A 25,944-nucleotide genomic window follows, 5' to 3' on the forward strand; every position below is an offset into this window, starting at 1 on the left:
GTTTTTACCAAGCACAAAGAGAGCACAGGCAAACAAGGCAGCAAATGGGGCAAGCAGAAAAAAGGTCTCAGAATTTTCCACTGCAAGAAAACTGAAAAACAACTTCTGGCTTAAACTGTGATGTACTGACTGTGAGTGATTGGAGAACAGTGACATGAATATGGTAATTACAGTAGTTATGATTGGCTATAGATAAAAGTTAAGGTACAGATTGGTTCTGCTGTATGAAGATGCTCAGCAAAGAAAAGTCTAGAATGCACTGTGACCAAAAGAAAAGTATAGAATGCATTGTGACCAAAAGAAAAGTCTATAATGCATTGTGACCAAAAGAAAAGTCTATAATGCACTGTAACCAAACCCAAAGGGTGTCCAGGCCTGCCTGCAGCTGGAGCTGACAGCTGTGGGCACAGCTCTGTCCCCATGGCCCTGGGCTGCTGTAACCTCTTGGATGGAACAAACTGCATTTGGAGAGCCCCTGGAGTCCCACATCCCTCATTTTGGCTCTTACAGATTTTGGAACTAGATGACCTCTAAGGTCTCTTCCAGCCCAAGCCATTCTATGACTCTGTGATTCTTAGGGCTCCCAGTGTGTCTGACCCACAAATCTCTTGAGGATGACCCAGAGAGAAGCAACCCCTGCAGTCACAGTGATGTGGGGGGGCTTTGGTGTCTTGATCTGTCAGGACCCAGGACACCCCTCTGTCTGTCCTGAGCAGCTCAGACCCTGCCAGGGGGCTCAGAGACCCTGGCACAGAGCCCAGGATGCCCCTGTGGGTTTGATTGTGACCCCTGGGGCAAGTTACCAACCTTAGAGGAAGATCAGCAAGCCACAACAAATTAAGCAGAATGACAGTGAATTTATCATGGGGTGGAAAAGTAGATTTTGGGGGTTTTGGTATGGGGGTTCAGGGGGCAAGATGGAGGGATCTGGGCATGTCCAGCCTTTCTCCTTCTTGGCCTCCATCTCCTGGGTGATGTTGGCACTTTTGGATTGGTTTAGAGTAGAAGCTCAGTGTCTAACACAGGTGGCAGGTATTGGAAAGTAACTGTAAATATTGTACAGGTAGTTTTTAGTATAAAAAGATAACCCTGCCCTGGGGCAGGCAGAGTGCCTCTGACTGTCCTGCTGAGCGGGCCTGGGCAGGGCAGGAGAAAGAATTTTATAGATAAGGAACAATAGACAACCTTGAGACTGAGAAATGAAGAGCTCTGACTGCTTCTTTGAGTGCCAGGCTGGGAACAGAGACTCTCTAACACATCTTGGGGTCACTGTGAGCAGCAGAGACCCCGGCATTGATCTGAAACACCAAACTGCAATTCTGTGGGCATTTCACAGCTGTGGCCTGGCCTAGAGCTTCCCAGTGCCAGAGGGCAGGGCTGGCTGGGATCTTGGCAATGAGGAATTGTTCCCTGGCAGGGTGGGCAGGCCCTGGCACAGGGTGCCCAGAGCAGCTGGGGCTGCCCCTGCATCCCTGGCACTGCCCAAGGCCAGGCTGGACACTGGGACACTGCGAGGTGTCCCTGACATGGCTGGGGTGGAACTGGGTGATTTTTAAGATCCCTCCCAACCCGAACCACTCAGTAAGTTTAGAATTCAAAGCACCAAAACAATTGCTCAACAAGAACCTGGACACGCATGAACTGCATTAGTACCGAAGAAAGGAAACTGCTTCCAAATACTTGGTTCCAAAGCTTGCAGTGCCTTGCTTTCACATCAGTTAGGTGGAGATATTTAACACAACATCTATCATTTAACATTAACATCTATCTCATCTCTTTTATCTGTAGGTGACATAAGATACAATAAGACTTCAGAATGTGCACAATTCTTTCTGTGAACAGAAGGAGAAATTCCAGAGCTGCTCCTGAACATCACTCTCACCTCCCTTCAAGGCTGGGGTTGAGCGCAGATGGGAAGTGACCCTCAGTGTGATTTTGGAGCCCTCTGATCCTGTTCCCTCTTCCCCCACCCCGAGCAAGCAGCTCTCACCCGGGGGGCAATTTCCCCAGACTGTGATCATGGCTTCAGGAGATACCTGGGAGGTGCACAGGGGAGCACACGGAGGGCGGTGTCAGTGCGACTGGAGCGGGGATGGAGCGGGGATAGGACAGGGAATGGAGCGGGAATGGGTCAAGGAAGGAGCAGGGATGGAGTGGGGATAGGACAGGGAATGGAGCGGGGATGGGTCAAGGAAGGAGCAGGGATGGAGTGGGGATAGGACAGGGAATGGAGCGGGGATGGTGCCGGGATGGAGCCGGGATGGAGCTGGGAATAACCCTGAGGATGAGGCAGGGATGGAGATGGAACGGGGATGGAGCGGGGATGGGAGCAGGGATGGGAGCGAGGATGGAGCGGGGATGGAGGCAGGAGATGAAACGGGGATGGAGTGGGGATGGGTCAAGGATGGAGAGGGGATGAAGCAGGGATGGAGCTGGGGATGGAGCGGGAATGCAGCAGGGGATGGAGCTGAGGATGGAGCTGAGGATGGAGCCGGGGATGCAGCGGGGATGGAGCCAGGGATGGAGCCGGGGATGGAGCCAGGGATGGAGCGGGGAATGGAGCTGGGGATCAAACCGGGGATGGAGATTAAGCGGAGATAGAGCGGGGATGAGGCAGGAGATGAAACAGGGATGGAGCGGGGATGGAGCGGGGATGGAGCTGGGGATGGAGCTGGGGATGGAGCCGAGGATGGAGCAGGGATGGAGCCAGGGATGGAGCAGGGATGGAGCCGGGGATGCAGCGGGGATGGAGCCAGGGATGGAGCCGGGGATGGAGCCAGGGATGGAGCGGGGAATGGAGCTGGGGATCAAACCGGGGATGGAGATTAAGCGGAGATAGAGCGGGGATGAGGCAGGAGATGAAACAGGGATGGAGCCGGGGATGGAGCGGGGATGGAGCCGGGAATGGAGCGAGGGATGGAGCCGGGGATGGAGCCGGGAAAGGAGCCGGGGATGGAGCGAGGGATGGAGCCGGGGATGGAGCCGGGAAAGGAGCCGGGGATGGAGCGGGGATGAAGCTGGGGATGGAGCCGGGGATGAAGCGGGGATGGAGCTGGGGATGGAGCCGGGGATGAAGCGGGGATGGAGCTGGGGATGGAGCGGGGGATGGAGCAGGGACAGAGCGGGATGAGGCGGGGATGGATCGAGGGACAGGACGCGGATGCAGCGGGGATGGAGATGCAGCATCAGCTCCGCCCGCAGCCGCCGCCCCCGGCGCTGTCCCGCCCCCGGAGCCGGCGCTGCTGTGCCGGGCGGGCAGCGGCTCCTGGCCGCCCCATGGACCGGATCGCTGCCCTGCGGCTCCTGCTGCTGCTGCTGGCCGCGCTCGGCCGCTCCGAGGAGCGAAGCCCCGCCGCGAACAGGTCGGTACCCGGAGCGCAGGCTTTTTCCAATTCTGTCCTTCGTGCAGAACGCCAGGACGTGGCTGTGCTTTCCCTTCAAGGTTTGAAAACACCGCGGGCTATTGCAGGGTGTTATTGTTTTTTATTAAAAAATATATTTTATTATAAATAAACATATATTATAAATTTTTATATATATATAATTTTCTATATTATAAATTATATATATAATAATTTTTCTATATTATATTTTTCTATGTTATAAATTTATATATATTATAAATTTATATATATTATAAATTTTTATATATTATAATTTTATATATATTATAAATTTATGTATATAAATTAATACAATATATTTTATTAAAATATTATTTATTTTGAAGCAGGCGGTGCGTTGGAGATGTAACTTTGAAAGAATTTTGAGAACATTGTTTAAACGGGTGCTTTCTGTGCATCTGTCCTGGGTTTAATTTGTGTTTTATTGACTCTCACGCTGATTTTAGGGAGTTATAAATAGCACAACAGCAAGGGTGTGAAAACTACTCCGAGAAACACAGGCACTGAAATATTCTGCTTGCGTGGAATATCTGAAGTGTGAATACAATATTGCAAGTACTTAAAAAATTACTGGAGGTTTGGGTTTATTATTGGTGGTGCTGTTTCACCCTCTGGTGAAACACAAACAGTGAGCCCAGACCACAGCAGGGGGAAGAGGGGACTTTGTGGAGCCAAGCACTGGGAAAGTGAAAACAGCCTGAGCTGTGTGAGCTGAGTGATGCCCAAAGTCACCAGAAACAGAGACAAAACCACAGAGCCAACGTGCTGGTGAGGGTCGCAGCTGCCAGTAAAATCTGTGCATTTGAGGCCAGAGGGACGTGTGGTGATTTGCCTAAGCTTGTATTAAGAGATCTGGTAGCCAGTTACTGATAAATGCTACAATATGTTTTCATTAAACAGCTTACTTGCTGCTCTCCTCTGCCAGCTCTCTGATTTCTTTCTGCTCTTCTTAGATAATTTCACTTCTTTGTCTTTCAGTCAGACCAAAATCTAACAGATAACAAGCAGTGGAGCATTTCCTGAACTGTATTGCAATAAATATTAACAGATGAAGTCATGATCTTGATGCCAGTGAATCAAATGGGAATTCTGCCTCCTTGGGAGTGGGACTGTGCCTGCACAGTGTAATTTTGCTGGAAGTGTTCTGAGCTCAGTTTCTCTTTTTGTGTTAAAAATGGAAGCTTGAGTATCACCTTGCTCTGATCCAGACCTTGTTGGACATCCCTTAAGTTGCAAATCAGCACCAGTAATCAGTGCTTTGTAAAACATTTATGGAAATCTGTTTCCCTGTGTTAAATCACACATTAAAAAACCAGAGGAGTTGTGGGTTTCTAGATATTTCTCATTGATAGAACTTACACAGAGGCATTTAAAAGTCAGTGATGTTTTTTGTCAGGATGTTTCTTAGAAGGAGCCAGCTCTTTCCTTGAATCTGGTCTCTCCAAACTTACACACTTATGGCATTAATAACTTCACTGCAATTCCTTATGTTGAGTGTCCCTAGGACCACAAGCAGTGCATTGCCCCCAGGTGCTCCTCACCTCTCACAATTTTATTTTCAGCGCATTTGAGAGGTTCACATGTGATTTTCCTAAACTGGCTGTAACCAGTTCAGCAGCCAGTGAGGAATTCTGCAGCTGGAGATTGCCAGTCTTAGGGAGACGACCCTGAACTAATGGAAACACAGAAAATTTTAAATTTCTGTAATTTGAAACACAGAATGTTTCTGTAGGTGCAGAGTGCATTTCCCCATCTGGTGCAGTTTATCAGAGCAGTGATAAGAGGAGTAGGAGTGTGGACAAGGCATGAAGATTTCCTGTGGCCTCCACACTCAGTCCTGAGTGCCAGGATTATCCATGTGGTTATTTGAGTGCAGAAAATGCTGTTTAGTCCTCAAGACCTGCCGTGTTTTATCAACTTCTGCACACAAACAAGCCCGACTTGGTTATCTTACCTAGATGGATAATGTCATCTGATAAGAGGAAATTTACACTTCTTTGTACTTATAATCCCATTTAATTGGGTTTTGCGTAGTGATTAGTCATTCCAGTGCTTTGGATTAGGGCTAATCCAATTTCATGTGGGTTCCTAACATGCTTGGTGTGGTAAACTCAAGGTACAACACACGTGCCTGGGTGCACCTGGGAGAGCTGTTTACCAATGGGCAAGGGGAAATGTGGCCCATCAAAACATGCTCCACTTGTGATCAAGTGAATCTGAAATTTCATACTAAGAGAGGCTGATAAAAGGGTCTATAACTCAAAGTGCTTCAAATTATCTGCTGTGGAGAACGCTCTAGTGCTGGCTAGTTTATTTTCTCTTACACATGTAATTACCATTTTTATAATCAAAAGGGAATACATATTTTTTTTAGCATGTAGTTGTTTTCCCTTTTCTCACTTTCAATACTTTAATTCCCACGGGGACATGCTCCAGCTGAGCCCCACAGGGCTCTGCTGCCTGTGGATTCCCCAGCTGGCCTTTTTGGGTGGAAAAGCTGCAGTTTTGGCACCCCGCCGTGCCTGCCCCAAAACCAGGGTGGGACTGTCCCTGTGTGCCAGCCTGGCTGTGCCCTGGGCAGTGATGGAGTTCCCTTCCTGCTGGCCCTGCTTGCCTCCTGCAGGACGAGAGCAGGCAGCCAGCGCTGCTCATTAACAGGGTAATTAGCAGGAGGGCCTGGCTGGAGGCGCCTCCCTCTCTGTGCCTGGAACGAACGGGGCTGTCAGGAAAATCCACCCACAAACAGCAGAGGTTTATGTCCAGAAAGGAGGCAGAGGAGTCCTTTGACTTTATTCCAATAAAGGCAGAGGCCATGGGCCATTCCCCTGGGGTCTCTCCCATTTTTGGAGGATGCAGCCTCCTTTTTATCCCAATTTCCAGCCACATTTCCCTTCTCTCTTTCCCCATTTCTGAGGCACTCGAGAGGTTCAGACTTCCCAGAACACCTGATCCCAAAGATTTCCCTCTGATGTACAACCCTCCCTTTTCATTTTTAATTCTTATGGAATTCAGGGGTTTTTCTTCCCCACTGTTTCTTTCATCTCTCAATATCTAATTTAATTTCTCAGCAAACCCAAAGTTTATTCGTAAAGGCAAATCTCTTTTTCCATTCATCAATCAGTGGAATCCTTCCCATTGTTTCTTTTCTCTCCCAGTGCTGGTTTTATCCACTAGCAGACCCACAGCTTGTCTGGAAAGACAAATCCACCGTTCCTCTCAGTGCTGAGCGTGTTCATGGGTCTGTGGTGGCTCCTGGGTCACCCTCTGCTCTGCATTCCCCATGAAAACATGAATATTTCACCAGCTGTGCACATTCATCTCTGTTTGAGTGCCTTCATGCTGAAAGCAGAGATGTGACATCTCTCCCACGGTGGCTGTGGAGGAGCCAGGATTCCTTTTTCTTAATGGACAGTCACAAAAAACAGAATTAACCTTTCCTCCTCCATAAACAGCATAGAAACCTGTCAGGGAATAGAAGGAATTGCACAGTTTTACACCATTCTTCTTCCAACACCAACGTTTAGTCCAGGTGGTGATTTCCAAGCTGGAGTAAATGGCTATGAGTGCTCAATTATGCATATATGCAAATAGTGTTTAATTATGGAGAGGAGCTAAAAGTATAACTAAGCATAACTATATATATATATAAAAATGCAATTAAGTACAGCTAAAGTCAGTATAACTAAATAATGTGCATTCATATGGTTTTGGCGTGCCCTAATTTTTTAGGCATCACCATGAAAAAAGAATGCTCCCCCAAATTACCTTTTTCAACCTGATCTGTCATGAAGAAATACTGGAAAAGTTGAAAAAAAGCTACATCAAATTGCAGGGCCCACGTTCCTAACTGTAAAGCAGCCTGAGAGAGGGCTCTGTTTAAGCAAGAAAACAGGTTTTGGTCCATTGTAGCCACATCTTCTGTTACCTGCGTGTCAAAATCTGAATATTTCTACCCATCTCTGTTTGCTGTTGGCACGAAAACATGAATATCTGAGGACCCCAGGCCAGCATTAACCCTGCCACCCAAAAAGCAGAAGAAGAAGAAGCAGCAAAAAGCAGAAAATGCTTCTTGAAGCCACTGGGGTTTCAGAGCAGCAGCTGAGGACAAAGTCAGCCTCTCCATATGTAAATAACATAACCAGATAAAAATTATTATGTAAAAAACCTGCCAGATAAAAGTTCAGCTGTCCAAATAATTGGACAGAGCTGAACTTCTCTGAGTGTAAGATCTTTATAAAAAGTTCTTTCGGGGTGGGCAAGCAGGGTGGGCTCCAGGCTGTGCCATTCATCTGCCCTTGAGGATGCTGTGATGGGGATTGGGTTGGGATCCCTCCTCCTGTGTGTGCCAGGGGGGTCACACACAGATCCCCTGCCCAGAACCCACCAGGGGAGGGCTCACCCTGTGCCCCAGCACTGCCCAGGACAGCCAAGCCCTGACTCTGCCATCCCAGCAATGCACCCGTGGTGAAGTTTGCACATAAACACTGAAACTGCTCTAATTCCTAATATCTCGGTGTAAATATTTCCACTTTTTTTTTTCTTTTTTTTTTTTTCTGCTGTGGAGGTTTGGAAGGATGGTGACAAACGGGGCGAGGGAGGAAGATGGAAGTGTGTTTCCATTGGGAAGGTGAAGCAGGTCTGGAGGGCACCAAGGGCAGGGTGTGCAGGGTTTGTGGGCTGGTGCTCAGCTGGGTGTTGCAGACATCTTTTATGAAAAATCCTTTCCTTGGGATTTTTCCTCCTGAGAAGCTGAGAAGCCTCAGGAACAAAATGTACCCAATGGTTATCTGCTGCTGTGGAATGCAACAGGTGCATCTGGGATTGGCCTCATGTGGTTGTTTGTAATTAATGGCCAATCACAGTCAGCTGGCTCAGACAGAGAACCGAGCCACAAACCTTTGTTATCACTCTTTGCTATTCTATTCTTAGCCAGCCTTCTGATAAAATCCTTTCTTCTATTCTTTTAGTATAGTTTTAATGTAATATATATCATAAAATAATAAATCAGCCTTCTGAAACATGGAGTCAGATCCTCGTCTCTTCCCTCACACTGGGACCCCTGTGAACACCACCACAGCTGGGAAAGTGGGAATTCTGATGATGGAAGCCTTGGGGAAGGGGACAGAGGCATCACAGGAGCAAATCCATCCACTGAGGGGGATGCAGTCCCAAGGAAGGTGCTGGCATGTGGAAAGTATCCATGGACTCATGGGGAGGATTCTGGTCCTGAGGGAGTCCTGGTGTCCTGGGCTCTGATCTTTAGGTGTTTGTTGGAGTTTGTGAATCCACTGGGCTGAGTCTCTGGCTGGGGAAAGCTGATTTATCCCTGGCTGGGGTCTGTGCACAAACCCCAAACAGGACAGGGCTGCTGGGAACGTGCCTGGAGCTGTTTGATTTCCCAGCATCAGCCTCATTCCATGGCCATGGCAATGGGAAGATGCCACCAGCTCACATCCCAGGCAGCAGACACAGAACTCAATGTCACAACTCACTCTAGGAGTTTTTTGGCCAATCTCACAAAGCAAAAGCACATTGACAGTGTTTATATCTGTACAGTAAATATTCTATATTGGCAGTAGTTCTGTCCAATCACTATAAGCACAGGTACCTGTGGTTAAACAGTGCTTGCTTATTTCAAATACAATACCTGCTTGTGAGCCTTCAAACACAATGCACACAGCTCCATTATTAAGCTTTAACTTCCTAATATCTCGCTAGATAAACTTTCTGTAGCTTAGGGAGTTATTCTAGACAAGCATTAATACACAGACCATTGTTCTATTTGTCCTTGCTTTTCTACTTTTTACATATTTTTTCTGCCTTTTGCAGCTTTCCCAAACCCCTCTGATTCTGTGGATTCCCACACTGATTGTGCTGACACCAGCTGAAGACTTATGCCTCAGAAGAAAATAAAATGCTGTCAAATTCACGAGCCTGGTGGCTGTCACTTGAGATGTGCCTCACCTGAGCCCAGCCTTGCAGTGACTCCCATGGGATTTGTAATTGCCTGGAACTGTGAGAGCCTGAATGAGGGATGTGGGACTGCAGGGGCTCTCCAAATGCAGTTTATTGTATCCAAGGCATTACAGCAGCCCGGGGTTGTGGGGACAGAGCTGTGCCCACAGCTGTCAGCTCCAGCTGCAGGCAGCCCTGGGCACCCTTTGGTTTTGGTCACAATGCATTCTAGACTTTTCTTTGCTGAGCATCTTCATACAGCAGAACCAATCTATCCCTTAACTATTATCTATAGCCAATCATAACTACTGTAATTACCATATTCATGTTACTGTTCTCCAATCACTCACAGTCAGTACATTACAGTTTAAGCCAGAAGTTGTTTTTCAGTTTTCTTGCAGTGGAAAATTCTGAGACCTTTTTTCTGCTTGCAGCTTTGCTGCCTTGTTTGCCTGTGCTGTCTTTGTGCTTGGTAAAAACATCTTCTTGTTTGGGGTGGGTTTATCCTTTGCTCTAAGCCATACAAACCCCTTCTAACTCACACACCCTTTGCCTCCTTGGTTATCCAGTGAGACTGGCTCAGCAATTCTTTTCCTCTATATCAAAACTTGCTTCCATCTCTATTCCTGCATCAGACTCTACATTTAAAAGTCTTTCTGCCAAGCACACACATACCTGTGAGACTTTCTTGTCAAACTTTCATCCTTTCCAACCCACCCCAAAACTGACATCCCATGGGATGACATGTCACTGTTAGGTCAGATGTGACACACACACATGTGATCAAGGTCTAAGAAGAAAAAAGTTTTTTATTCAGCGTGTTCTCCAGCTTATATACTCTTAATAAAGCATCATGTTAAGTCATTAACTACATCACAATAACTGATTATATTCGTTGGTGCAGAGCAATTAACGTCAGTATAATTGGCAAAAAATACAGAAATTTAATAAGATAATACAAAGTAATACAAAAATAATTACAGAAATTTAATACAGAAATTTAATAACGTATATACATGTACTTATGCACGTAGTCTAGCTTACTAAAATTCTCACGTATCTTTTCTAATCTGTTTCCATGCTGACGGCCTTGTCTTCCTTGCTATGGATAGACTCAAAAATCATCAATTGTTATTTCTTCTATTAACTCAGCTTTGCCCAGCCCCTCCATAATGGGACAGCGTGGTAAGGACATGGGGCTGCTCCAGCTGAATGATCCCTGAAAATGAGACAGTTTTAGCCAGGACACAGCAGCTTTGGGATATTTTGCCCTGTTCCTGTGGCCTCCACCAGCCAAGGACCTGAGCTGCCTTTGGAATGTCCTGAGGAGTGAAGCAGCCGCAGATTTCCCCACTAAACTTTGCTGCAGACTTTGCATTCAGGTGCTGCCCAATAAATATTTTTTCTCTTCTCTCCTAGTTCACACGAGTTTTCAGATCAAGATTCTCTCCAGAGAGTTGGTAAGGCTTTTGGTGGGCTGAATCCCTGGATGCTGCTTCTGTTATTGTGGCTGTAGAAGATTTAATTTCATTCCCAGATTTTGGAGACTCTTCTGTCACATGTTTTGTTAAAGCATAACCCTCTTTAAAAACACCCTTAAAAACGATCCTCCTGTTAAAATAACAATTCACTGTCCAACTCTGAGATGCAGTGAGAATGTGGAAGGCAAAATCGTTCACCTTTTTTTTAAACCAAGTTGTGAAAACAGAGTTAAGTGCTTGAAGGACGGGACTGTGAGAGTGCCCATGAAATGATCGGTGCTTGTGAAACTTCGGGGTTGGGATGTCAGGACATTTGTCACAGCTCCCTGTCCCTGGCAGTGCAGGGAGACAGTTCCCAGCACAGTTATCACACTTTTGCCAGGCTGCTCAGCACGTACCCTTTGAGGAATTTGCTGCATGGAGGAAAAAAAAAAAAAGCAGCTTTTAATGTGTTTGAGACGAATAAACACAGATTTAGACTGATTCCTGTAATTTTGGGGCACTGGAGTTCCTCCCAGTGAGGGTGACGAGGTCTCCAATGAAAACAAGAGGAGCTTTGGTGAGCAAGAAAGGCAAATTAGAAAATACATGTAGTGAAGGCAGAATTTGCTGCCAGTCAAGCATTTTCCAAGGCAAAAGCAGTAATTCTGACATACGTATTTTGTGCAGAGATAATTATTATTTGCATAGGAACATGCAAAATTTCATAGATGTGTGTTTTTATAAATGTGTTTATGAATGTGTGTTTATAACATGCTAATAATGAAGTAACACTCCTCCTTCTGCAGGTCAGCATTACAATGGTCGTGTGAAACCAAAGTTTAATGTCAATCAGGAGACAATTGCGCAGGTAATGCCTGGAGGGCTGGATCTGTGAAGTCTTTTCACAGCACATTTAGGTCTTCCAATTTAACTAGAATGCTGAATTAAATTGGATTTACTTTGTTTACAAGAAACAGCCAAGAAAACCCTGTAAAACATTGTGGTACAATTCTGCCTCACCACTTGTACCAATATTCTCTGCTTTTCTGAGGACTGCAGGGACAGCACAGGTGCTGTTGCTGGTGCTGGCTGGCCATGGTTTTGGGACAAAATCCTTACATCCACGTTCTGCACAATGGGATTTCACCAGTCTTGTTCTCATTTCAGCTGGTCCTGAAGGAAGAGCAGGAGCAAAACTTCATATTTTTAGTGGGAGCTTTTTACCTGAGACCAGGCTGTAGGTCTTGTCAAAACCTGAGCATTAAAGGCTTCCTTACCAAAAATGATGCTGTCCAATGTTGGGAACACATTGAATAAATCTCTCTCACGTGGACTTCTGAGGAGACAGCCCTGCCATTTATATGAATACACTCAAACCCACTCAGCACATTTCCTGACCATCATCTTGCTTTGCTTTCAGCTTGTTGCTGTCAGTGCTTGTTAGTTTTAATCCTAAAACATCCCTGTGCCATATGTAAGGTCCAGTATCAAAAGGGATCTTTCAGGGTTCGAGCTGAGAGTTATGATTTGCTGATGTAAACAGCACACACACACACACACAAAATATCTCTCTTTAAGCCAAGACCAAACCTTGGGGCTTAACTGTGTCCCTTCTGGAGCCTGGTGAGATGCTGTTTATGACTGGGACTCAGGAAACCTTTCCTGTTTTAGTGTGAACTTGCAATCATTAGACATGGTAAAAACACACATTATGTGTGTTATCTTATTTGGATAGGACAGAGGTGGTCACTGGAAATCTGAGGGTGAAATTTGAGAATGGCGTTTAATTTTTTTAGCTCTTCCTGAGCCCTAAGTCAAATTGTCTTGCCTGACAGCTGAATTGTCTTTTTCAAAATTGAAATTTGGCCATGAAATTAGGCACACAAGGGATGGCAGTTTCCTGGTGTGTGCAGAGGACATGGAAGCTGCAGTCCCTGGGTCTTAGTCCTGATTTTGTAAAGGCTGGGGTCCCTACCTGATCCATCCCATTCTGCAGCAGGTATTTCCCTGATTCGAAGCCATGGTGAGCCAAGCTGCCTGCAGGTAGGTTAAATACAGGAATTTCTCTCGCATGTCCAGCTGCCCAGTGTGCTTCCAGCATGGTGGCCTGCGTCCTTGGCACAACCTGAGTCCCTTCCAGTGGGCTGAAGCAATTTTTAGAGGTGCTGTAGAGAATCTGCAGCTGAGGGGGCACCTTCTGTGCTGGGGCTGGGTGCTCTGTGAGGTGCCATCCCCATGGTGGGAAGGGGAAACAGCCAGGAATGCCTCTGCTTGCTCAGACCAGGGCTGGCTCACGAGTTCTGGTGACTCCTGAAACCATGCTGTGAAAAACGCCAATCACTTGTTTTTAAAATTTTAAAAGTTTAATAGTAAAAAAATGGTTATAAAAATAGCAATATAATTAGAGTAATAATATTTTGGACAATTAGGATTTAGGACAATATCAGATAATGAAAACAAAGAGTTACAGATGGTCTGGGTACCTTTTTCTGGGCAAAATAAGCCCCAAAAAGGACCCACATTAACAGAGGATTAACCCTTAAAACAACAGCCTGTTGCATATTCATACACCTCATCCATGATGCATCAATTCCATTCAAACACAGGATTCTGTCTGGGCAGTGTCAGCTGCTTCCTCTGAATCCTGACAGCTCTTCAGGGCTGAGCAAGGCAGGAAGAAGTTCGTTTGTTCTGATAATGGAGCAATAAATTCCCTTTCTCTGAAAGATTCAGGTGTCCTGTGGCTGCTATCTCAGTGCCAATCCTTTCTTTTAAAAAAGTATCTTACATAGCACAGTTTCTATTTTAACATTTTGTTGTAACCTAAAACTATATTTAACACACTACGTAAGGGCATGAATACAGCATTACTTTCAAACATAACACATACAATATTCATTTTAGTATTTGCCAAAAGCCAATCACAAAACAGACACTTTTCATGCACATCTTCTGACAGAAATCTCTTGTGTGGCCCCTCAGGCTGTCAGCTACAACTGGAGCAGGGGGGGACAGTGGCAAGGAGCACCCTGGAGCCACCCTGGGCTCCCCCACAGCCACTGCAGCCCCCTGAACGTCACCATCAACGGCACCCCCTGCATCCTGTTCTGGGCCAGGAGGATCCTGATCAGGATGGAGAACCACACCCAGCTGGATTTGACAGACAGGACCTTTGGAGCCCAGGCCACCGTGGATGTTGGGGACTCAAACTGCAGCGAGGACAGCGCCATGTAAGGGGAATTCTGCTCTGCTGGGGGAGCTGGGGGCAGGCAGCCACTCTGGGGAGTGAATATGGGAGTGGAGCCTTAAGGTTTTAGCTGTTTTATTTGTCAAATCCTGTGCTGCTTTAAGGTATAACTCTAAGCTCCATACAGAGTGTTGGTTGCTGTCTTCACGTTTTGGTCAGACAACACAATTCCTCTGAAATTGAAGTGTGACCGTGTTCACAGGGGTCCCGGGATGAGGGAAGACAGGAGGATCTGACTCCATGTTTCAGAAGGCTTGATTTATTATTTTATTATATATATTACATTAAAACTGTACTAAAAGAATAGAAGAAAGGATTTCATCAGAAGGCTGGCTAAGAATAGAATCAGAAAGAATGATAACAAAGGTTTGTGGCTCGGCTCTCTGCCCAAGCCAGCTGACTGTGATTGGCCATTAATTACAAACAACCACATGAGCCCAATCCCAGCTGCACCTGTTGCATTCCACAGCAGCAGATAACCATTGTTTGCATTTTGTTCCTGAGGCCTCTCAGCTTCTCAGGAGGAAAAATCCTAAGGAAGGGATTTTTCCATAAAAGATGTCTGTGACACTCAAGGACACCTGTCTTGGTGTGAACAGACAGGTGTCTGTTAAGGAAGGCAGGAGCCTCCCCTGAAATGGAAAATGTAAACCCCTCCCCCTGAATTACTATAAATTTCAATTAAGGGGCTCTCAGGAAAAGATATGGGAGCAGGAAATAATAGTTCTTTAATAGGGGAAAAAAAGGATAAAATAAACAATGCAGTGAACCAAACCAACAGTGCCAGAGTCAGAACCCAGCCTGACACCCTGTGGGTCAGGCTGTTGGCAGCAGAACCATTGGAATTGTGGCTCAGCCCTCCTGCAGTGTCAGGGGTGGCTCTGTTGGAGCCAGGGGGATCTGTAGAGAAGGATGGATTCTGCCTCTGAAGATCCAGGGGAAGGAGAGGCAGCTGCTGTTCCTCTGGGGAATCCAGTGCAGAAGCCGTGCTGGTGTCTCCAAACCTCTGGATTATATCTGGGTAGGAATGCTTGGCTCCTCCCTCTGGGCTCACATCTGCCAATGGGATGTTACAGTTCTTATCAGCCATGCAGGGACATTCAATGGCCTCTTATCAGATGTCTCCCCAGTTGTGGAAGAGATAAGGAAAGGAAAGCTGCCCACTGAACAGAAGACAGCTGCCATGCAGATGGTAAATAGAACACAATTTGCTTGGCTATCCAGGACAACACCCTACAGCCTCAGGCCCTGAAAGTATAAGCAAAAGTGAATTGTTGGGGAGCAAACTGGGGGTAAATGACTTCATTACCTGAAGCTGGAATTGGAGGATCAACCCATGAAATGCAAATTGATCAAATTTATAATTGTGTGAAAAACTCATGTCCATTGTCCATTGTCCATTTTGGGTGTAGCCTCTGGGAGGCTTCTGACTGCCCAAAATGCACCTTTTGAAGGCCTTTAATAAATACCCACTTTATTCTTTTGATCTTATCCAGCTCCTGTTCTAGGCAGCCACTCCAAGGCATCAAGAGGCCCAGGTTTTTTTGATGATGTCCTGCCACTGTGGGTTGTGTAGTTTAAGCCCAGCCTGTTGTGTATACTCAATACTCACTTTTTGCAGTGCTGTGGCCCCTCCTTGGGCAGCCAGCTCTGCTCTCAGTGCCCATAGGGCTGAAGTTGTTGGTCTGTTTCATCTCCAGCTGTTTTACACAGCTGCTTGTGGGGATGGAGAGGGGATCCTGTGCTGAATGTGGGGCTTAGGTGCTGTGCATGACTAATTTTCCCTTCAAGGGGTGTGTGCCAGTGATGAGTTTTTGGGAGTACCTAAAAACAGGGGCAGACAGAATGAAGGCTATTAAAGGTAGTTCTATTTATTGAAGGGGCTTCATGTACATTTTGGGCAGACAAAACCCTCCCTCAGGGGCTACACCCAAAAAGGGGAAACAGGTCACAGTTTTCACACTTTTATAAGTTTGGTTCATTTGCATATTGGGGGTTAATCTAACAATTACAACTTCAGGTAATGAAATAATTTACCCCAAGTTTGCCCACCCAACTCCCTTTTGTTTGCATTTCTGGCCCTGGGGCAGTGAGGTGTCCTTGGTTGCCAGGCCTGGGGAGGAATTGTTGTGTCTGCCCAAAATGGGGCAGCAGCAGCTGACACTGAATGTGGAGTTTGGAGTTACACACTAAAGAACTGCAGGATCACAATGTATGAAAAATATAAATTTAAATTCTAAGGGATCACCAGCGGTGCTGCACAGGGTTCTTTTTCAATTTCACTTTTAACTTTCTGGTAACCTCTTCGTCTGTGGTTACCAAAAATGTCTGTGCACCTTGTGCTGTACAGTCACAAAGTAGGTGTTGCCTCTTTGTGATTTTACAGCACAAGGTGCACAGACATTTTAGTGAGGTTACCAGAAAGCTAAAAGAGAAATTGAGAAAGAACCCAGCATCACAATATTCAGCAAGGCAGTTTAAATATTACATTGTCAGCATGTGAACCTATCCAGCACTCTTTTGACAGGCAGAGGTAGAGGATGCAATAAACTCATGTTAAAGATGAAAAAAGTGATAACAAATATTCCTCCCTCTCTTCTGGCCTACAATTTGAAAATAATCTTAGTCTGATTAGTAAGTATTTTAACAGAAATAAACAGAGTTAATTTTCTAACAGAAAATAAACTAAGGGAAAATGAAGGGTTTCAAAACACAGGGAATGGTATCAGATATAATAATCCAAGCTGCATTTTTGTTTTATTTTTACTTGAATAGCACATTTACCTGTATGTAATCCTCAGCTATCTCTGACTTAGATTTGTAATAAAGCAAGGGATGGTCTGGATTCAGTGTCCTGTCTTAGGGAGCCAGTGTTACCCAAGAAGTCTAGATCACCTAGGAACTTGTGGGGCTAGCTGTTTTTTGCTTTGGATGTTTTTTCTTTTTGTTTGTTTGTTCTTAAATATTTTGTTGGGTTTTTGTTTGTTTAGTTTTATTTTTGTTTTCTCAATCTTCAGCTTTAATTTTGGAGGCCTTTCAGAACCTGCATGCTCTCACTGTGTTTTCTTTCTGCCTTACTTGAACAATGAGAATCTCCATGCAGGTTTTAAGAGGCAAAATATTACCTTTAAGCAAGAAGAATCTATTCAGCCTAATCATGTATTGCATTAATTAACCTGGGAGGGCCTTTCACTTTATTGAACTTCAGGTGCCCAAGGCAGTGCAGAGCTGCCTCACAGCTGTGTGCACTTTCTGTGCACTTTCTGTGTCTGTTTGCACTTTCTAATGACAGGCAGGGGTGATGCTTGACTGAGATGTGGTGGCTGGAGGAGGAGATCCACTGAGCCTAATTGTCAGCTAGGGTGGGAAGCAGTGGGATTGAGTTTTATTGGAATTTAAACACGGATTTCTATTCTTTCTGCATGGTCTGGGCCTCATTCCTATCAGCAGGTGAATGAGTATATTTCATTAGAGGAAGATTTAATCCTTTCAGTTTTTTTCCCTACTGACTGTAAGGGTAGACTGAGCAAAAAATTTAATGTATAACTGAGCTTAATCTTTTGTGGTGCTTTTTTCTCTGAAGGTCTCTGAATTTTTTTTTCCTAGCCTGATGTTACTTGCTTTTTGACCTAGGCTTTCCCTGAAGTTTGGTGACATTGGGAATCTGAAGGGACTTGTTATCAGGTAAGTTTATATAATAAAATCCTTACCAGATAATAACATAACACAAATACATTGTTATGCAGTTGTGTGGGGAATTAAAGAGAATTTGTTTAAGCAAAAATAATGTGAGAGAAACTCTTGCATAACTGAAACACCTGCATTCAGCATGTCTGTCACCTGACTTGTTTTATTAAGGCATTTTTTTTCCCTATACTGAGTTTTCTACTCGTGGAAAAGTTTGGGTCATCTCTTTTGTGTAGAATCTTCCTGTGTCTGAGATTTTAGCTAAAATGGTCTGGGCATCAGCCTGTGACCCACTTTTACGTTGGCTTCTTGTTGACAGAACAGCATTTCTTGAGAAGTGAATTTCCATATACACCGGGTGGGAGGGGTACAATACCAGTTTTTGCATTAATATTTTTTCCAAGTAATTAGGCAAAATCCCCTCTTATTCTTCTTGCGCTGTGGGAGAAACCAAACTCCTTCCGCTGCCACAGGGAACAACCTCAAACCACAGAATCCCAGGGTATTTGGGGCTGGAACCCTGGGTATTTGGGGGTATTTAGGGCTGGAACCCAGGGTATTTGGGGCTGGAACCCAGGGTATTTGGGGCTGGAACCCAGGGTATTTGGGAGTATTTGGGGGTATTTAGGGGTATTTGGGGGTATTTGGGGCTGGAACCTGGGGTATTTGGGGGTATTTGGGGCTGAAGAGACCTCTGGAGATGATCTGGTGCAATTCCTGTCTCCAGACAGGGTCCCCTGGAACAGTGGCCCAGAAGCTGGGGCTGGGATGTCTCCAGACACTCCAGGCCCTCCCTGGGCAGCTGTTCCAGGGCTCTGCCACCCTCTGTGGGAAGCTGTCCCTCCCTCTCCAGGCTCCAAGGAAGGAGCAAGACCTCACATAATTCTGATCATTCCGATACGAACTGGTCACGCCAATGACTCTGACGGAGTCGCTCACTGCGCGAATTTAACGCGGTTAAATCTGACTGATTTTCTCCCCCCTCCCTGCTCCAACACGGCCTCCCCAGGCTGCTGCTGACCACCAGCTACTACCAGCTGTCGGTGCAGAGCTGGTTCAGCCTGCAGAGGCTGCAGCTGCTGTACAACCACTCGGTGCAGGCGACGTTCAACGCCTCGGGGATCCGCGCGCCCGCCGCCCACTCCTTCCGCTGCCAGCGCGTCAGCAGCCTGCAGAGACACGATGCTCTGCTGGTGCCCAGCTCCGAGCACGACCTCTCCCACCTCTGGGAGGTCACCTTCATCGACTTCCAGGTGATGCCATTGTCTTGGTTTGGAAAGACAGGAGTCTGTTAAGGAAAGCAGGAGCCTCCCCTGAAATGGAGAATGTGAACCCTCCCCACCCCTCCGAGTTGCTATAAATTTTAAGTCAAGGGGCTCTCAGGCAAAAAATATGGGAGCAGGAAATAACAGTTCTTTAATAGGGAAAAAAAAAGGATAAAATAAACAATAAGGATAAAGGATAAAAAAAGGATAAAATAAACAACACTAGAACAACACTGCCAGAGTCAGAACCCAGCCTGACACCCTGTGGGTCAGGGTGTTGGCAGCAGAACCATTGGAATTGTGGCTCAGCCCTCCTGCAGTGCCAGGGGTGGCTCTGTTGGAGCCAGGGGGATCTGTAGAGAAGGATGGATTCTGCCTCTGAAGATCCAGGGGAAGGAGAGGCAGCTGCTGTTCCTCTGGGGAATCCAGTGCAGAAGCTGTGCTGGTGTCTCCAAACCTCTGGATTATATCCAGGCAGGAATGCTTGGCTCCTCCCTCTGGGCTCACATCTCCCAATGGGATGCTGTAGTTCTTATCAGCCATGCAGGGACATTCCATGGCTGTTATCAGCAATGTCCCCTCCCGAGGGAGGAGTGATTGTGGTCACTCAAAGAGACAGATCAGGCAAACTGCCCACTTGGCAAAGGTAATCTGCCCTACAGATGGCAATGGAAAACATCTTGCATTGCAATCTTCAACAGCCGTGGATTTCAGACAGGTGGATCCCATGGATAGGTTGAGGGGAGGTTTTGGCTTTCTCGGGAAAAGCCATCACCTTCCATGCGCAGTTTACACATTTGTGCCTCACCTTGCGATGTTTTTTTGGGCTACCCAAAAACAGAGGCCAAACAAAATTAAGAAAATAAAAAGTGGTTATATTTATTGAAAGGGCTTCAGATACATTTTGGGCAGGCAAAACCCTCCCTCAGGGGCTACACCCGAAAATGGACCCTGTGGCCTCCATTTGTGTCCCCACAGTCTCTGGACACAGGCCCGGCTCAGCTCCAGGGCCCGGCCTGACAGGCCTGTGTCAGACCCACAAAATATTTTGACCTTTTATGCCTTTTTGGGGCTGCCTAAAAACAGAGGCCAGACAGAATTTATAGAATAAAAAGCTGCTATGTTTATTGAAGGGCCTTCAGTTACATTTTGGGCAGACAAAGCTCCCTCAGGGGCTACACCCTAAAATGGACCACGGGTCACAGATTTTCACACTTTTATGTTTGGTCCGTTTGCATATGGGGCTAATCTAGCAATTACAGCTTCAACTAATGAAGTCATTTACCCCCAGTTTGCTTCCCCTAACTCACTTTTGTTTGCATTTCTGGCCCTGGGGCAGTGAGGTGTCCTTGGTTGCCAGTCCTGGAGAGGAATTGTTGTGTCTGCCCAAAATGGGGCAGCAGCAGCTGACACTGAATGTGGAGTTTGGAGTTACACACTAAAGAACTGCAGGACCTCAAATACATGGAAATTATAAAAGCTAAAATTCCAAGGCATCACACGGAGCACAAAATAGAAACTAAGACTTTTCCTGTCCAAGGAAATTAAAGGCTGTTTTTTGTAGTCTTTCTGCTTGTGTTCCCTCTAGTGGTGAGTGAATTTGATTTCTTGTCATTACATCATTTTGAGCTGAGCTCTCACACTCAGCACCAATATCAGCACCAGACAAACAGACATGGGATTCATCTCACTTCACTTTTGGTGCCTAGGAATTTTAACCTTCTGCCCTGATTATAGTCACCCCGGCCTGCCTCTAAAGCCACTGGATAATTCCCCTGACCCATCTTAAGCCCTTATTTTAGGATGAGATTAATAATCTTCTGAAAGTGCCAATTCTTCTGCGTGTGACAAGGAGGGAGCCTAAGATGGCAGGACTAGAGTGCCTTGCATTTAGATACCTGAGTCAGGGGGCATGAGGAGCTGAAAAAGGAATGGAAAAACTTTTTGTCACTGTGTGAAAAATGTCCATGGACTGATTTAGTGGAGCAGAGTGCTAAAATCCATATTAGAACTGAGGCCAGGAATAAAACCTGTTGGTGTTTTCCATAACTGGTGCAGCTTTCTGTAGTTTCTGTAGTTTTGCTGCCACGTGTCACCCATGTGGAACTGGTGACAAAAATCTTGTCCTAGGGCAGGCACTTGAGAATATTTCCTGCTTGGTCATGTTGGAGTTTGTGCAGTCTGAAGCAAAAACTCTGGGGACTCTCAGCCAGTCATGCTGGAGATGCACAGTTAACATGAAAGGTACCATGCCTGCAATTAAATATTGCTGAGCCACCCAGAGTGAGTCTTGGTGGAAAGTTCTGTTTGAAACACAGCTGAAAATCCTTTTGGCAGCAGAGTGGAGGGGATTAGAAGAGCTAAGAGTTTCAGGAGACTGACCTGGATAAACTCTGAGCATTAGCTCCAGCTATCAGTGGGAGACACAAATTTGTGCAGGTCTCAAGTCAGAAATTCTCACTGCCATCAGGAGCAAATTAATGAAACACAAATGAATGAAACACCGGTACTTTTTTTAACATGACCCCTTTTGTCCTCCCTGTAGATTCAAGGTTTTAACATCCAAGAAGGACATTTTGCCTATGCCAGGGACTGTGCATCCTTCTTCTCCCCAGCAATCCTGATGGGCTTGGTGATGTCCCTGATTCTGCTGCTGGTCCTGGCCTATGCTCTGCACATGCTCATCCACCTGAAATCCCTGGACAGGCACTACGAGTGCAAAGCTCCTCCTGCCTATTTTGCACAGATGAAGGACAGTGACATGGGAGATGAGAAGGAGCCCCTGAGAAACAGTGGAAATGAGTCCTATGAACTCAGGAACCAGCAGTTTGGTAAAATCTATATTTAGCAGTGTCTCAGTGAAACAAGAGGTGTTTTCTTCTGCTGGCACTGTTGTGTGTAGTCTGTGCAGATTTTTTTTACCAGCCGATGAGAGGAAAAGTAGGTAACAGATTGTTTTAGCCAGTTATTCACTGGTAATCATCTCTAAGATGCCTTGGGAATGAAGGTGAGAACAAAAAAAATTCCATTGTGAGGTAGAGATATTCGTGTTGTGGGACTTTATTCCTGTAGCAAAAAGCCAAAATAGAGGCATAGCTCTTCATCCAGTTTACCAAGTCTTGAAGAGAGAATCTGTAATGGACACTTTGAAATTAAATAAAGGTTAAAAAAAAAAAAAACAAACCAAACTCTTTGCTTATTCTTTCAGAAGGCAAAATTTTCCCTCATTTTATATTTTGCTGTGTCCTGACAAACCAGCACCAGTTTCTTTCTCAGGATGTGTTTTCATTTTATTTCCCAAGTCACATCCACTCCTTTTTGCCCCCATAAACTCATTTTCCCACTCTGGAATCTTCAGGGCCACTTAAGGTGTGTTTTTATCCACTGCACAGATTAAATGGTGGCTGCAGGGCAGCAGCATCCTGATGCTTTCCTGTGTCTAATCTGGAGGTTTATCCCAAGATCTGATGGGAAAACACCAGACATCTGCTCACAGAGGCTTACCCCATGGCTCAGCTCTGTGCCAGGAGATGGATTAGGAGCATTATGTGCTGTAATTCCAGGTAAATTTATTTTCTACCAAATCCCATCAGTCTCCCTAGGGACTTCTACCTGAATGGAGAATGCCAGATGGAAAATAGAAATAACAGATAAATACAAACAAACAAATATAAAACAAATATAAATAAACAAATATAAATAAAACAAATATAAATAAACAGAGAGGTGGAAGGTGCCAGCCAGCAGTGCAAAGGATACTGTGCTATGATTTTCACTGCTGCTTCTGAGAGTTTAGTATACTGCCATCTCACTCATCCTTTCTTCTGTTAGGGGCAAAGTTTGGGAACTCCAAATTAGCCATAATTTGGCCCTGATGTCTTGCAAGTAAGAACACAGCAATGTTCTTATCACTGTAATGCTTTTATGTTAGAAATAGTGGGAAATACAGCATGATAGAAAATCAATCAAAAACAGATTTGCAAGCAAATAGCTTATTAAATTTTAGATTACAGAAATAATTGGTTGTTTGAACCCTTTGAAAATGGTGCTGCAGTGGTCTTTAAATGCCTTGAGAGATGTCCACATGTATTCTGTTTATTAGTACAGGGGACACACAGACTAGATGTGGAGTCCTCAGAGATTACTTCATCTAGGAAGGCCCTTCAGAGGGAAAAAAATATATCTTTGACTCATAAGCACGTGTAATAGACAAGCTTTTGAGGACTTGCCAAGGCTGCCTGTGGCCAGCTGCTGCCAAACTTTTATCTTTTCCATGAAGGGAGCAAGAAAAGCAGGAATGTCTGAGTGGGGCTGGCAGGAGAAGGTGAGAATTCAACCCTGCCCAGGTTGGTTCCCTGTGAAAAACCCCAATTACTTGTTTTTAAAATTTTAAAAGTTTAATAGAAAAAGAATGGTTATACAAATAGTAAAACAATTAGAGTAATAATGATTTGGACAATTTGGATTAGGACAATATGAGACAATAGAAACAAAGAGTTATGGATGGTCCAGGTACCTTTTTCTGGGCAGCACAAGCCCGAAAAAGGACCCAGGTTAACAGAGGATTAACCCTTAAAAACAACAGCCTGTTGCATATTCATACACCTCATCCATGATGCATAAATTCCATTCAAACACAGGATTCTGTCTGGGCAGTGTCAGCTGCTTCCTCTGAATCCCAACAGGTCTTCGGGGTTAAAAAGTTCATTTGTTCTGATAATGGAGCAATAAATTCTCTTTCTCTGAAAGATTCAGGTGTCCTGTGGCTTTTATCTCAGTGTGAGTCCTTTCCTTAGGAAAAAAGTATCCTACATAGCATAGTTTCTATTTCAACCTAATCTTATAACCTACAACTATATTAAAAACACTGCTTAAGAGAATTAATACAGCATTACTTTGTAACACAACACATATAATATTCATTTTAATATTTGTGATAAGCCAATCACAAAATACTCGTTTTCCACATTCCCTGTCCTGCACACAGAGCTGGCTGATGCTGGGCACAGCTCAGGGTGCCAGGGCCACACAGGAGATGTTCCTTGTGCTCCGGAGAGCTGGGCTGTTGTCCTGGATTGCCAAGCCAATTGTGTTCTGTTTGCCATCTGTGTGGCAGCTGTCTTCTGTTCAGTGGGCAGCTTTCCTTATCTCTTCCACAACTGGGGAGACACCTGCTGATAACAGCCATGGAATATCCCTGCATGGCTGATAAGAACTACAGCATCCCATTGGGAGATGTGAGCCCAGAGGGAGGAGCCAAGCATTGCTACCCGGATATAATCTGGAGATTCTGGAACACCAGCACAGCTTCTGCACTGGATTCCCCAGAGGAACAGCAGCTGCCTCTGCCCCTGGATCTTCAGAGGCAGAGACTGCACCTTTCTCCAGGATCCCTGCTCCAGCAGAACCAGCCCTAACACTGCAGGAGGGCTGAGCCACAATTCCAACTGGATTGTACCAATCCAAGCAAATCAACACCTTTGTTTTGAGAGGTTCTACAAGACCGAGATGGGGAACGAGGGAATTTCCCTCTGGTCCTGTCCCTCACTCCTCATCCCCTTTTCCAACCCAGTGCTCCCTTTGCTTTTCCTTGGTTTTCAGGTGGATATCTGCTGGCTGAGTGCTCGAGATGCTCAGCACTGCACATCTCCAGCATGAGCCAGGCCGGATTTCTTGGTGCAGAATTTCAAGGTTTGTGTGTGTGTGTGTGTGTGTGTTCCTTCCAGCCCCTCCTGAACAAGAGACAAGAATTAGTACCTGGTGACTTAAAAGGAAAACTCTGGAAGTAAAAGAAAATGCAGATAAAACAAAACAAAACAAAACAAAAACCAAAACAACAACAACAACAACTAAAAAACAAACCCCAAAAAACCAAAAAAAAACCCAAGGAAAAAAAAATTCTTTCCGTTTATCAGCTTTTCCTAAACCATGGCATGACTGGGATGCCCTGGGGAATGGAATACACATAGTATTTATCTCTGCTGTGATTTCTTGTGTTGCAGCTCTGCCTGGCAGTGGCAGGTAATTCTCCTCTGCCAGGTAGCACCTGTGCCATCACAGTTGTACTCAAATGGCAGAAGGATTTAGAAAGGATAAATACACTAATTTAATTAGACAGGAGATACACCGCTGGTCACAGGACTGGAAGGATGAGACATATATTTGCAAGGAGTTAATGATGCTTTGGTGGAAAATGCACCAAAAAATCATCTCAATTGTAGTTTGTGTCTCCTGGTGCCATGTATAAAAGCAAGCACCCATGGCTGAAAACCACAAAAACGTGTATTCTTACATTCCCGGTAAATGTGAGCCAAACAATCCTTATCAAATGCACATTTTGGAACAAGAGAGGCCTTCCACTGCCTTGGTCCTTGAACAGGAAAATTCAAGTTAAGATTATTTGTGTGCTACAGAAATAAGCGGCAGTGGCACTAACAGACTAGTTTATGAAACACAAGCTTTTTCCCACATGCATAATTCCATTTCTGCATGAGAACACCTCAGGCTTTCCAATGTGTATGTGTTCACTCACACAAAAACCTTACAGCATCTTTTTAAAACTGACTCAGTGTTCCAAATTCAGGGTCCCATCCGCTCCCACTCAGAGCTGAAAGGAAAAGTCTCACTTCCTTTAACTCAAACAGGATAAATTCCACAGACTGTGATAAGGCTGAATTGAACAAATGAAAACCTTTTTTCTTCATACATTTCATGTGCAGCAGTTAAAGTATTGTGTAATTGCCGCTCACCCCAGTATCTGGCAATTTCACATCAGCAGGAAACTGGATTTTCAGCAGCACATTAAGCACTGTTGCTTGAACTGAAGTGGTGGAGTTTTGGCTTAGCATTAATTAAAAATGCACAAGGAATAATCAGAGCCATTGTCACTGTAAAGGCAGGGAGACAAACCATGAGCCCACCAG

At 45.3% G+C, this 25,944-nt stretch overlaps 1 protein-coding gene across 2 annotated transcripts; it reads left to right on the top strand.

Moving 5' to 3' along the window:
* Window positions 1–3,106: 3,106 nt before the first annotated feature.
* On the top strand, window positions 3,107–24,207 carry LOC129133211 (V-type proton ATPase subunit S1-like protein). Of its 2 annotated transcripts, XM_054652834.2 has the most exons (7): window positions 3,107–3,362; window positions 10,779–10,819; window positions 11,629–11,690; window positions 13,805–14,052; window positions 17,703–17,753; window positions 18,766–19,009; window positions 21,567–24,195. In XM_054652834.2, the coding sequence occupies exons 1-7, from the start codon at window positions 3,127–3,129 to the stop codon at window positions 21,867–21,869; spliced, it is 1,185 nt and encodes a 394-aa protein (XP_054508809.2). In that variant the 5' UTR covers window positions 3,107–3,126; the 3' UTR covers window positions 21,870–24,195. The 2 variants fall into 2 exon arrangements, with proteins under 2 accessions (XP_054508809.2, XP_077027806.1); XM_077171691.1 differs by lacking the exons at window positions 10,779–10,819; window positions 11,629–11,690 and having other exon boundaries at window positions 21,567–24,207.
* Window positions 24,208–25,944: the final 1,737 nt, after the last annotated feature.

The sequence above is a fragment of the Agelaius phoeniceus genome, chromosome Z (assembly GCF_051311805.1).
Source record: "Agelaius phoeniceus isolate bAgePho1 chromosome Z, bAgePho1.hap1, whole genome shotgun sequence".
In the NCBI taxonomy this organism is placed as follows: domain Eukaryota; kingdom Metazoa; phylum Chordata; class Aves; order Passeriformes; family Icteridae; genus Agelaius; species Agelaius phoeniceus.

Excerpts from the sequence above, each read along its gene's own strand:
- LOC129133211 (XM_054652834.2), top strand. The coding sequence starts at position 3,127 with ATGAGGCGGGGATGGATCGAGGGACAGGACGCGGATGCAGCGGGGATG. Across the intron at positions 3,363-10,778 it reads CGAAGCCCCGCCGCGAACAG|TTCACACGAGTTTTCAGATC; the intron begins GTCGGTACCCGG and ends CTTCTCTCCTAG. Across the intron at positions 10,820-11,628 it reads AGATTCTCTCCAGAGAGTTG|GTCAGCATTACAATGGTCGT; the intron begins GTAAGGCTTTTG and ends CTCCTTCTGCAG.